This window comes from Strix uralensis, chromosome 2 (genome assembly GCF_047716275.1).
Source record: "Strix uralensis isolate ZFMK-TIS-50842 chromosome 2, bStrUra1, whole genome shotgun sequence".
NCBI classification, from domain to species: Eukaryota; Metazoa; Chordata; class Aves; order Strigiformes; family Strigidae; genus Strix; species Strix uralensis.
In genome coordinates, this window is record NC_133973.1 from 117,778,540 (window position 1) to 117,792,880 (window position 14,341).

Below are 14,341 nucleotides of genomic sequence, written 5' to 3' on the forward strand. Positions count from 1 at the left end.
TCCAGGTACATTAGTCTCTCTGAAAATGCATCTGTGTGAGTGGTTTCTGGGAGGATCCCATCCCACTTCAGAGAATGAATGTTTCTGCTTGCAGAGAGGGGAGTTCTCAATTTGATGAGCAGTTGAGATGCATCTGCTTATTCAGGCACACAGAGGTCCTCCAGGTTTCAACTGTGTTGTATGAATGCAGCCTGAATATGTAAGAGCTGAATGGTAACCAAAAGTGTGTGTTGAATTATCAGCTGAATCACATGCACAAACAATGAAGAAATCATTTACGATCAGACAAAAGTGTTAGGCAGATACAGATGAGGACTTTTTGTTTTTTAACCCTATTCCGTATGTATAGGAGGAGTGGTTGATTTTTAAATAAACAAGTCTATTGGGTTTTTTTTTCAGCTTGTCATGCTAAAAATGATCAGGGATAAAGGGCAGACCCCTGAGCCACTCCTTTTGGGTGGCATTTTCAAATGTTGGGAGTATTTGCTGCTCTTGAAGATGTCAGCTTGTATGTTCTTCAGCATATTTTCCTTTCCTTTAAATAAAACATTTCTCACCATAGTTTTATTTCTTGAAATAGTCTGTGTTCCAAATTTACTCCATATTTATGTTCTAAATCTGAAATGAGTGGCAACAGATGATTCAGTGAAGCTCACTGCAAGGCCCTGCACATGGGTCAGGGCAATCCCAAGCACAAACACAGGCTGGGTGGAGGATGGATTGAGAACAGCCCTGAAGAAAAGAGAAGGACTTGGGAGTGTTGGTTGACGAGAAGCTCAACATGACCCATCAATGTACGTCTGCAGCCTGAAAAGCCAACTGTATCCTAGGCTGCATCGAGAAGTGTGACCAGTAGGTCGAGGGAGGGGATTCTCCCCCTCTGCTCTGCTGTCGTGAGACCCCACCTGCAGTGCTCTGTCCAGCTCTGGGGCCCCCAACATAAGAAGGACATGCTGCTGTTGGAGTGAATCCAGAGGAGGCCATGAAGATGACTGGAAGGTTGGAGCACCTCTCCTATGAAGACAGGCTGAGAGTTGGGGTTGTTCAGTCTGGAGAAGTCTCCCCTTACAGTAGCCTTCCAGTACCTAAAGAGGGCTTACAGGAGAGATGGGGAGGGACTCTTTATCAGGGAGTGTAGGGATAGAAGGGGTAATGGTTTTATACTGAAAGAAGGTAGATTTAGATTAGATGTTAGGAAGAAATTCTTTACTGTGAGGGCAGTACTGGAACAGGTTACCCAGAGAGGTTGTGGATGCCCCCTCCCTGGGAGTGTTCAAGGTTAAGTTGGACGGGGCTTTGTGTAACCTGATCTAGTAGAAGGTGTCCCTGCCCATGGCAGGAGGGTTGGAACTAGATGATCTTTAAGGTCCCTTTCAACCCAAACCATTCTATGATTCTATGATTCAGTTATGATATTCTGGATTCAAGGGAATTCTTTGGCATAAGCAGGCACTGTTTATGGCTTAGGGTGATCTCTGTGCACAAGCACAATTACAAAGCCAGATTTGAACAACAGATGTTTCCCGTTCCCAAGGTTTTGGTTAAGAGAACTTATTTTATGTAAGCAATATAAAAGAAATGCTCAAAGTTCTAGGACAAATGCACTTACATGTTCTCCTATAAAGAGAATAAAACAGTGCCCAGGTTTAATGGTACTTTGAAAAGACTACAAAAGCAATTTAAAACAACATTTATAATCTATTAAAAAACATATCAGATATGATTATTACAGTGGAGTTACTTGTTTACTAGTTCTCTATCCATCTTAAATATTGAGGTGTTTTTGCCTGTTTGTCCACTGTCACTCAATGCAGAGTTGTTGAAGGAGTGAAGACTAAAGATCAGAATGGAGATATGATTAAAATAGAAGCTTGTCTCAAGACTGACAGTTGTGATAAAGAGTGGTAAGCAGAGCTAATTCAAAAAAGGTCTCTGTGATGACCTCAATTTTATGATGTGCTGACTCTCCAGGTAATTAAAAATGGCCAAGGCCCCAGTGAATGTGATTGAATCTGGCACATCACAGATGCTTCCAGCATGGCTATCTTTTTCAAATGACTTAAATGATATTATGAAATAACTTACTGTATTATAAAATTTTACTCTTGTATAATAACACTATTTGCATCACTTGTAAAAAATCTGGTTAGTATTTTCATTATGAGTATTTTTATAAAATTATCTTCCAGGTTTAAATTTGTCATGCCTTTATTTTATATATCTCAAGCAAATTTTTCTTTAATATGCAGAAGCACGGAAAGATTTCAAACAACTGGAATTCCTCAGTACATGCTGTTCATCGTGTCCATTGTTCTGCATGAAAAGAGGTACTCGAGTGAAGAGGGCTTTGCTGGCAAGCAGGTCATACCCTTCCCCTCTTGTGATTCATTAGTAGTGGCTGAACGTGCCACACTCTCATTCCTCACAACTGAAGTATCACAACTGCACACACAGGATGAGGGCGAGGGGAAAGAGCATGAGTAGTGATGGTGTACACGTACAATATATCTTGGAAGAATTACTGTTATCGGGAAATGCTTCCCTTTCTTCTTCCAGCATTTGCCACATGCACATCCTGTTTCATGCCTCCCCTCCAGCTCCCTCGATACATGTGCAGACAGGCATGTAGGTGAAAGATTATGTAAGGGATGCTCTACCCAACTCAATATTACATCTTAGACCTGTGACAGCACAATCACAGACTTACAAATAGAGTTTCAGGTGGTCATCTGCACGGTGTCTATAACCGTGACAATCATTAATGAAGTTTTCACGGTAGCTTGCGCTCTGGTGGAGTATGCTATAATCACTGATGACAAGTTCACTTTAGCAATCTCACCGACCAGTCAGACGTTGTCAGTTACCCACATCAATAGTGCAGGTGTAGAAATCATTACAACTTTTATCTTTGCACTACCGACATAAGCAGCCATGAAAAATATGTAAATGACTGCTCCATACAAGCAGTAGAAACAACTTCTATTGATCTAAATGTGTTAAGTGACATCTCTGAAAAACTCAGGCTTTAGGAAGAACATCAGCCACCTGCCTGGTGAAAGTCAGTTATGACAGTGGGCAGAAACCTGGCATGTGTTCTCAGGGGGATCTTACCTCACAAAAAGGCCACTAAACATCAGTGCGTAGATTTCCTCTCCTTCTGTTACTGAGGGATCTATCTATCTATCTATCTATCTATCTATCTATCTATCTATCTATCTATCTATCTACCTACCTACCTACCTACCTACCTACCTACCTATCTATCTATCACTCACTGGTTTCAGAGACCAGCAGTCCTTCAAAACAGGGAACATGTTGTAGATGCTCAGGAGAGCAGCTCTGACTGCCAACTAGGAGACCTGAGTTTCTGTTCCCACCAGTCACCAAATGTCCCTCCTACTCCAGGAGGGAAACATCTTCCATGAGAGCAGGACAGAGTCCCTCTGCAGACTCGGAATTACAGAAGGCAGGATGATCTAATCAGCAGAGGTAAGTCTATCTCCTAAGTTCATATGGTCCATATGTAAAATTATATATATGCCCTCAGGTGAAGCACTATAGTTTGTAAACTACAATTCAATGAACAAGATTTTGCAAGAATATGGGTGCACACAAACAGCTAGTAATGCAAGACAGAGAAAACATATTGTATTTGGAAAATTCTTTTCACTTTAGGATTAATATTTTGAAGTAAAATCACTACTTAAAAGAAGACCAGATGTGAAGTAGTACCCAAGCCTTTGCTAATAAGGTATTTTTAAATGTCTGAGTCAGAAATGCTTCTGAAAAGATGATAAAGATGATGTCCTGTATCATCTGATCCTTCTAACCTATGCCTTTTCACAGATTTGAGTCCATCAGATGAATGGAAAGAAATTTTTTAAGCTTCCAAAAGAAGTGTTCTTAGTTAGCCTGAATGCAAATTAATATCTAGCAAATTAATGCCACCGCTCATAAATCTATATTGCAGTAGAAATATCTCACTAGGCAGGGAGCAGAGATGCTTTACAAATACTGAATCATAACCACAGACTTATTTTTCTGTTACATAATTCATTCTCTTCTGACTGACCGGGCAATTGGTTTGCATAACGAATGCAAATAAAAATCACTGTACTTCAGTTAGTCAGATGGTATTTTTTAGGCAATTAGTATGTAAGCATTAGTAATACACATATGATTAAGCAATGATTTAGCAAATGTTTTTACCTTGGTCAGCTTCTATACATCTCTTTCTAGATTTCCTTCATAATTCTTACTCATATGACCATAAAACCCCACAACTTCATTTTCCAGCCTTTCTCTCTGTCTTATTACACAGTTTAACCCTATCAAATACTTCAAGTGAAAAAGGAAATCATATTATCAATGGGGAATGGAAAGGATAAAAGTAAGTGTACATAAAGCATCAGAGAGAAGTAGAAGCCATAAGAAAAGTGGATTTATTTGGATGCCACAGAACAGAAGTAAAAATTAAAGGGGACATATTTATTCTGAATATATAGGTAGGGAGGTCTACCAGCAATCCATAATACAGTAATTTACCTTAACCAAATATCTAGAAGATGTATAATTATGCCCTCAAATTATCAACATTCTATAACATGTAAGTCACAAGCTAGTAAATACCTGTTTTTATGCTTTTAAGCATTGGACATAGGTATTTCATTAAAATATGAAGCAATGCTTCTTAAATTGTATATTTAAAGTTTTAGTGAATGCCAATATTATACATTTGTTTAAAATACATCTGTTTCCCCGGGAAATATTGAAGTCTTTTCAGAATATATCCATAAGCCATTAAATATACCCACATTCAGATAACATATTTTATATATATATTTATAATCATACTCTGACAAAAGTGGACTCTCTGCAACAGTGACATCATTCCTGCTATAGTGCTTTTCAAATCCAAGAAGTTTGGAATGATGTGGGTCACTTTTGAACTTGAATATAAGCCCTCAGTTGAAGAACTGGCAAAATACCATAAACTGTACTAAAAGTGATTTCCCACAGGATTTGTGCTCAGAAGGCATAATGCCAAGCTGTCAGACATCCATATACGGCAAATATGAGAACAAAGCTAGTACTCATTCGTGAGCATTATATTCATTATGCATAGTATACAGTCAGTTAATAAATGGAAAGATGTCACTTTTGTAAACACTTTTCCATAACTTTGGGAAATGCCAATGCTCAGTTAAGAAACATTGTTTTGAGGTTTAAAGAGATTTGCTCATCCATTGTTTTCCCTTAGAAAACTGCAAGCCATGTAGATCACAGGAAGTGAACAGTATCAAAATGACAAAACTATGTATCAGTTACGTGTTATTCAAGGATATAAAATACAGTAGGAATAGAATAATATGCTAAATAATATTCTAAAGTGCTATAAATTGTCAGAAAAATATGTTAGTATCAGGCTGGAAAAATGTCTAAACTGAGCCACTAGTTTTCACATTCAGGCTGTTACTTGATAACTGGGGATATAAAAGGGTACGTGTGCTGGTATGAAACTCTGGATAATAACAAAAGTTACTTCCAGTACCTAACATGGAACCTGGGGAGAAGCTGGCTTTTAGGGAATTGCTATAAATGTTTTTGTCTACAGCAGCTAGTTCCATCAGTTGCTGTAAGAGAATCCCCACCTACATTTTGGGTCACAAGATACATGTCTGAACATGAGCTTCTATAATTTTGTTTACATTCCTTCTTTTGGAAAGCAAGGTACCGGTTTTCCATTAAAACTTTGCTGTGATCCAGTCAGAGGTGGCAGCTAAATTCCAGCCCCAGGAGACCTGATTGAGGTAAGTCTTCAACGTGTCAAATACACACTGAAGTACAAGGGCTGTGGCCACTTTCATGGAGAACCATGGAAGAGGTAAAACTTTCTATCTTTTTATAATATTCTAATTAATATATAAAATATATATTATAATAGATATTACAATATATATAATGCTATATTACATATAATACAATCCTATTGATTCTTCTATTCAGCAAGGAATTATGAAGCATCAGTTTGATTCCCTCCTTGTCTTGAGTGGAATGAAACCTGTATCCATTACTTCTATTTACCAGACTACAAAATAGTTTGGCAGGAGTAAATACCTGGACTATGTCAATCCCTGTGTTGAATGTCAGTCTTTGCACAACCAAGTAATGCAGCAAGAAACAAAGCAAATAAAGAGGAGATAACCTAGTGATCAGGTGCTTGTTCTTGCTTGCTCTCCTGTGGTCCCACGACCATATAGAAGAACAGGTTCAGCCAAAGGAAAGATGTGACCCAGTAGATAGGCACTTGCTGTCAAAGGACCATCCATTCACCCGGAAGCTGTGTAAGCACTTGACTATATCAGGCAACCAAATTGCAGAGAGAAGTAGGAGTCCAGACATATTTCTGTTCTCACTAATTACAACTGGCTAATTTTAACCAGTTACCTCCTCAGTCGTGTTTGTCTGGGGATGATATTTTGTGGATATATCCAAATCTTCCCATTGACTGTAAACATCCCATTAAGATGTCTGTCAGACACTACATGCGAGACTTATTTTTAGGTCTCCACTAGGTACTAAAATCTTAACAGATTTTGTAAATGGAAACTAGGTATCTTATTTAGATGTAAGAGCTCCAGGAAAGGAATGAAAAAGTAGGCAATGTTATTTCAAGTCTAGGAAAGCTTCAATTTTGAAATGTAGTTTTTGTTGCTATAATTCTTCCTACCAGTTGGAAGTAAGTGCAAGCGCATCTCTTCTTTACGGGTGAGTCATGAATTCAATCCATTAGACTGAAAAGGACTCTATATGTTTCCTTCAAATTACAGAATGAAAAGACAGTTACTGACCACAGTATAATTGCATTGCTCTGTCTCCATTACTTAGCTATAAAAAGATATGTTCTAACACACTTATCTCTTTGTTTCCAGAAAAGCAGTCTATCTTGAAATTCAGCATTTAGACAGGAAAGCCAGCAGAATGTGTAATTCAGAAGGCCATTTGTGTCAGCTTTGTTTGCGATCCTGCCCTAAATCTGAATGACAGAGATTGAATGTGGCCTCAGTTCATATGACACAAGCTGAAAAGTTATGAGCATTAACAGCTTTCTAGTCAGCTCCTTGAAACATGCAACTACATTTGAAGTGGATGGATTTTCTTGAAAGCAGTATTCCCTATTTTTAATGCTGCATACCATGGCACTTTATATCACATTCATCCAGCATATTGCATTCACATGGCACAGCACAACCACTGAAGGAAAAATAGAGGAAAAATAGCAGAAGATTAATAGATGGTGAAAGCATGAAGATAAGTCTTGAGGTGAGGAAATAGGTTATATTACCTATAACTTGGTACTCACAACCTTAGTCTGGAAAGGAAGCATATTCAGATTTAAAATAGAAAAGTAATACTTAAAATTGCATTTTAAATTGTCATATTGAAGGGCTTTTCAGTAAGTAGCTTCCTGTATTTAACAGTGTGGAATGAAACAGAATATTTATAAAGCATTACAAAATAGCCATTCATTGTTAAACTTGTCTGAGCTCCTTCACAACATAATGCATGAATTTTGTGTACATTGATGTTTAAGATCACCCTTGAAAGTAACCTTTTTCCAGCATGAGCTTTGTAAATTGGTCTTCTCTGCCTAACATCTTAACTTAGCATCTGCACTGTTGACAAATGCATTTGCTTCTTGATCCTCCCCAGAAGCCCCCCATGGAATCATTGCCATCTCTGCTTTCAGACTTAACACTGATTATGGGTGGTAAAAACAGAAAAAAAAAATATTAAAAGAATGAGACATTTTGAACTGCTGTGGGTAAGGGCCAGTGAGTGGTATACACATTGCACAGCTCCATGCCCTGATATTCAGCATTTTTCTTAGGGTTAAGCTAACTGACTTTCTAGCACAGGTGTTTAACAGCTCTGGATTTATGTCAAATACTAATGTTAGTTGCAAGTGTCAGTGTTGATATGGACATGCAGGTACTTCCTTGACATTATAATAATTATTAGCAAACTTCTTGTTTTTCTTGTAAATTGTGGAAGAATCTCTAATTCCCACTATTTTAAGTTAATTGAAGACAGAACTGAATGGGATTTTAACTATTACACTTGAGCTCTCCTAATACATAGCAACATAGATCAAAATGTGTTTATAGTCGACATAGTAAAAATTTCTAGAGATAAGCCACAAGGTAAACTCATCCACACAGGAGAACTTCATGAACACTTTGAGTGAATCTCAGTGTTTTCCTTCAAATGATACCGTATTTCAAAAACAGGTGAAAAATTCATAATAACAATAGTTGTATGTAGTCTGAAACAGTGTAATTGTTTTTAAATGAAGTGCAGATAAAAACTTAAAAGGTAACATAGCATAACAGATGTAGGAAAAAACTGAGCTTTAAGCCTATTAAAATATTATTAATTGATGATGCTTTTGAAGCAAAGTAACAACCACAGAAAATAATTTATATGTATCCAATTAAAATTTGCAGAGAGCTTCTTGACTTTGTAATTACAAAATTCAATGTCCTAATTTATCAAAATTGAGATAATCAAAGGAAATGACAAATTTACAACATAATGAATCCACACCCTACAAAACCAGACAATGTTCACTACCATGCAGAATCCTACATATTGGTCAAAATCTGTCACATCCAAATTGTACCATAGTAGAAGAAACATATTTTTGAAAGTGGACACCAACATGTAAGATCTAATGTCTTGAGCTCATTCTGTCTTCAAATACAAACACAATATACAAATATCTTACTGTAAGTAACTCTTAAATATCAAGGAGAAAATTAAACGAAGTGTCTTAATAGTCTCCCTCTCATTTGCCATTTTCAATATGAAAATTCAGTCACCAAGATGCAGACAGTGTTCCTGAAAGCATTAATCATCTTCCACTACTCTCTAATAGTTAGACCTATTGGAGAAGAAACACTAAGAAGAGAAATTATGACAGAAAGTAGCAAACTGCCAAGGTATAAAAGGACAGAAGTGTAATTGTTAAAGAGATCCTCTTTAATTTAAAATCTTTCTTTGAACTGGCTTATAAAATGAAACATAATATGTTCATGAACAGATTGTAATTTGAGTTTATTACCTCATCATAACCAATATATGATAAACTAATTTGGGATACTTAAAATTACATAGAAAAATGCACAAAGAAGTGCTATCCCGGAATTAAGGAGCTCTGAAACATGCAGAGTACTTTATATGATTTTCTCACCCCAAACTGCTCTTTAGTCATGCAGAGCTTTGCACATTTCCAAATTTTTCTTATTAGTCTGTTTCCTCAGATTGATACTAGTTTCTAAAAATCTTGACTAATTATAGGTTGATGACCTGCTGCAGACAAACAAGTTCTATTGTAACATAGTAGAAAAAGTCATACTTATGTGTTTCAAAACTGAAAAATAGAAGTTTACAGAGAAACTTTCCACAGTATATGGCTCTAAATATTCACCATCAGCAATAAACAATTCATAATATATTTCAAAATTGTAGAGTAATGTATAATTTTCCTTCAAAACAATAATTTGTCACCTAAAACAGAAAAAAAGTTATTAGCAGTTCTGCAAATGCTGTTGAAAATCTCGTGTTCAGAAAAATGTGAATATCTATAGCAAACAACATTTACTTATTAGATTTATGTTTTTATATATAAATTCTTACCTAAGTTGTTTAAAAGCTTCTGCCTTCACAAGTGGTGTTTCTACAGAGTGTTCAAAAAGTGCTCCTTCAGGCCCTGCAAAAAAAAAGAAACCCACTATATTGTAAAAGTTCAAATGTAAAAAAAATGGCAACAGTGATTTATATGGCCACTTTGATATCAGAAATTATAAGAAAACATATATTAACAAGAATTAAAATAAAGCTACAGTCTTACTATTACAGTGTTGACTGGAACAACACAATGCACAAGTAATGTAGAAGTGCAGGTGTAAATTCCTAAAACGAAATCTAAAAAGTCTGAAGACAGAGAAATTTTAAACTGCTTGGGACAACAAAATAAGTAAGTAAGATTTTTACAATGTAACTTCCATTAGAGTTAATAGAGATAATCAAAATCCCATAAAACCTTTGCAAATATTACAGACCTAAATAATCATATTTATTTTAGACTACTCTATACATAGCACAAATTCTGCCATGTAGCTTTATCAAAGATCTTCCCTATTTTTAGGCAGACTTGCTGAGTATAAAATGGTATTTATGCACATAAAATGGTAATGACTATGGGATCAGATTACCTCTTGAAATAAGAGTAGTTTCATCCCCATGAGGAAGATCAACCTCACCAGGAGCCTCCTTATTGGACCTGAAAGTTCTCTGAGCACCTTCATTTCTGCTCTCCTGAAGACTAGTCCATCACCAACTCAGCAACCTTCTCCTGCTTAAGCTTCACTGGGATCAGGGAACTAGCTGAATTAATACAAAAGCCCCTCAACAACAGAGATGGCTCAAAAAAGCAGCTAAACACCACCAGCTGCAGCAAGGGTGGTCTCCCACCTTCTGCTTTGTGAAAGCACTCATCCAAAACTGGGGAGGGCTTAGGTTGAGTGATCTTCTCCAGCTTAGAGGATACACATATCTAAACACTTTTCAGGTGAATATGTACCAAGGCAATATATTTTAATAGGAAATTACTCAACATGGCTTTTCTGGCTGCTCTTCGAATTAAAACAGAAAGCAGTTATCCTCAGGAAAGAATTCTGGGCTGTAGAAAGCCCTAAATCAGGGCTTTGGACTCCATCTAGAGAAACAAACTCTTAAGAGCCCTCTTGAGCTGGCTGGTGAATATGCACACATACATGTGCATGTACATATTAAATGCAAATATATGTGTAACAAAAGAAAACTGTTTTTTTGTGTTTTATGTCTGGAAGACCTGATGAGATTGGGATGAAAAAGTGAAAGTACATGTAGAATCAGGCAGAGGGAAGGAAAGACAAGGGGAAATGGGTGATTAGAAAGTATGGTGTAGATGGTAGGGATGTGGTATTAGATGGTATTAGATGTGGTATAAAGGGAAAAAGACAATAAATATAGTGGGAGCAACCACAGGTAACTTGGTAAAAGGAAAAAAAGTGAAATCAAGAGAAACCAATTAAAAATGAATACATTGCTGAGCCAACTGAGGGCTGGGGGAAAGTTCTCACAACGTCCTAAAGAAAGCATGAAACGTGCTGCTTTTTGAGAAGAGCTCTAGCTGAAATCATGATTCCTTAGAATGAAATCTGCTTAGCTTGGATTGAAGAGAAGTGCACAAAATATAAGAATTACCATACTGAATCACTTCACCAGTTCAAGCAAGCATGGATTTCCAAGTTTCTATTTAAATTTTATTTTGCTGCTGCTATCCTCATTGTCAATTTAAACAGATGAATCTTTCTGGAATCTGCTAGCTGGCATGAATATACCACTGGAAAATATAAAACTCATTAATTCAGACAGGACTTTAACACTTCTTTATTAGCAATAAGATTATTTTGCAAGATAAAACCTAATGTCTAGCCAGACATAGTTAATTATTCTCCTGTTCTTGTATTTGTGCTGGCGGGTGTTACAAGTTGGCAACCAATGATGGAAAAAAAACCACCTGGAAGAATTAAATAGGTCTGTCAGAAAATGCTGATTTGGTAAAACTAAGATATTTTTTAGGGATACACTGATCTGTCAAAACTTCTGAATTAGTTTACTTGCCAGCTAGAGGTGGCAATGAATTCAAGCTTTTCCTTTGAGTGGGGACTGCTTCAAATGTGATTCTTCTGACACTGTGATCCTTTGAGAATGTACCACAATCCCTACTGTCCTTCATTCCACTGTGTCCTACTTGACAATTCTTAGCAAAGCAAGCATTTCACTGTTTTCTTCATTCAGATTTTCATTTTGGATTACAGTGAATGAGTTGTAATTTCAGTGAAATATATACTGTCACAATACTACCTGTGTTAAGAAAAAACTTGTCAGCAACTTTGAATGATCTCCAAACACATGATTTATGAGGGGAGATAGCTTGATCTTAAAGTCTTCCAACTGTATTTCTGGGAAGTCTTTATGTATGCCTACATTAGGCGGTAATGTGACCTGAAAAGAGTGGATTTATGGAGTGATATACTTGGTGCTAAAGATCTGCTGCTCATACTATATAGATTTAGGGAATTTTACTTTGGACCAACTCTAGTCTCATCCTGTGGACTTAAAACATATTTGCAATTTTGATGAAGTAAATGCATTCTTGGAGCCTATTTCTCAGTTTGGTTTCATCCAAAAGGAATCCATTGTATTCACTCCCTAACTCCTCCATGGTATAAACCAGTGGGACATGAGAACTGTCAGAACCATCAGATCTGCAGCAAAAGTGCAGTCCGAATGAAGAAAATGCTGTTGCAGATGCACATTTTGGCTTGATGACTGTGGAAGGCATTTTTTAATTGCCTTTATCTTCCCCTTCCTTCTTCTTACTCTTCCATGCATCTCGTATAACATCATACATTATATGGTATGCTCTCACACTTGAGTATGGTTTGGATTCCATTTCCTTTTTTGTTAGACAGTTAAAAATTTTTCAGCAATTTTCAGTGCCAGTTTAGCCGTACTCTGTCACGGGATGAGGTACAACGAAGATACAAGTGAATTCCCATTCGTAGATAAGCTGCATAGTTTTTCACGATGCCAGTTATATGAAACTGTGTAGTTTGAAATTTCATGCCTTGCTACACTGCTGTATATCCTTACATGTGATAGCCACAGTGGTAGAATTTGACTTTGTGCCGATTTCTTGATACCTAAATAATAGTGTCACACAGTGACAATCTTGGTGCAGTTTCTGGATACAAGATTAATTTCCATCTTGTTTTAAGATCTATAGGTAAAGATGCGCATTTGATAACACTGCTGTTCTGGAGAGATAGACATAATTTTCACCTGGCTTCTTCCAGTTGTCTGAAGAGGGCCTCATCGGCTTCTTCCCGATCAGGTGGTCTGCAGTATACAACCACTACAATGTTGCCCATGGTGATCTGCCCTCTAATCCTGACCTATAATCTCTCAACTGGCTCCTCATCCATCCTAAGGCTGAGCACAATGCATTTCTGCACATAAAGGCCAACTCCTCCCTCACCTTTACAGTCTGTCCTTCTTGAAGAGCCTCTATTCCAGTGAAGTATTTTGAGTGGCACATTTGTAAAGCATCCTAACTGTCTGCATGTTATAGTGTGTCATTACTGTAGATACAGTCCTCAGATTGAAAGCACTGAAATGGCCAGTGCATACTGGAGCAGCTCCATGGAACCTAATGGCATGATACTGGTTTACTGCTATTAAAAACCTAGTTTTATGTTTGCATTTTTATAAATTTTCCTGCTATGTCTGTGTGTAAAAACATTTTTTATTTAGTTCACTTGCCATAAACCATATAGTTTCAATTATTAGAAAGATTAGAGAAGGAAATTATCACTTTCATTAATAATTTTCAAAAATAACATTAATGGCTACTCACAGAATCATGAAATAGCATAACTAGCCATCAGAGCAATAAAAGGCAAGTGGAGCCTAGTATCACAGAATCATAGAATCCTAGAATACCAGATTGGAAGGGACCTCAAGGATCATCTGGTCCAACCTTTCTTGGCAAAAGCACAGTCCAGACAAGATGGCCCAGCACCCTGTCCAGATGAATTTTAAGTGTCCAATGTTGCAGAATCCACCACTTCTCTGGGGAGATTATTCCAATGGCTGATTGTTCTCACTGTGAAAAATTTTTCTCCTGTGTCCAGTCAGAATCTCCCGAGGATTACCCTGTACCCATTACCCCTCATCTTTTCCATGTGACTCCTTGTAAAAAGGGAGTTTCCATCTTCCTTGTAGCCACCCTTTAAATACTGGAACATGGTAATAAAATAGTAGTTTGACTACATCAACACAGTCTATTACTACCGCTAAAATAATAAATAATGACTTCAAAAGGAAAAGATGTGTCTCTAAAACTCAACTGGCGAGTTTTGTCTCCACATTAGACATCACCAGTGTGGGCAGATTCTGAAAAGCTCTGCTCTGTGCTCTGCCTGATTTGCATATAAATCCTCTGTCATCTTTAGAAATCCATACCATCACTACAGCACCTTTTACACAGAAGTTCACATTTGGTGATATAAAAATGAACAGTGTTTGCATTTGAGATGTAGCTTGATAAGATTATAAAAGAAATTGTATGACCTATTTGTCTGTCTATGAAAGGGATGTGAGCTGATAAATCAGATGTCTCTTCTAGTCCAACTTTCACTTTTTTATCAAGGTTTGGACTTGTTGCATT

The 14,341-nt window shown here is 37.0% G+C and overlaps 1 protein-coding gene across 13 annotated transcripts in view; it reads right to left on the reverse strand.

Moving 5' to 3' along the window:
• The window catches only part of SGCG (sarcoglycan gamma), a 149,786-nt gene that overhangs the window by 17,772 nt on the left and 117,673 nt on the right, over nucleotides 1-14,341 (reverse strand). For all 13 annotated transcript variants that reach the window (XM_074860045.1, XM_074860042.1, XM_074860035.1 and 10 more), the window contains one exon: nucleotides 9,700-9,772. In XM_074860045.1, the coding sequence (XP_074716146.1) occupies nucleotides 9,700-9,772 (73 nt within the window). The remainder of the gene's footprint in view (nucleotides 1-9,699; nucleotides 9,773-14,341) is intronic.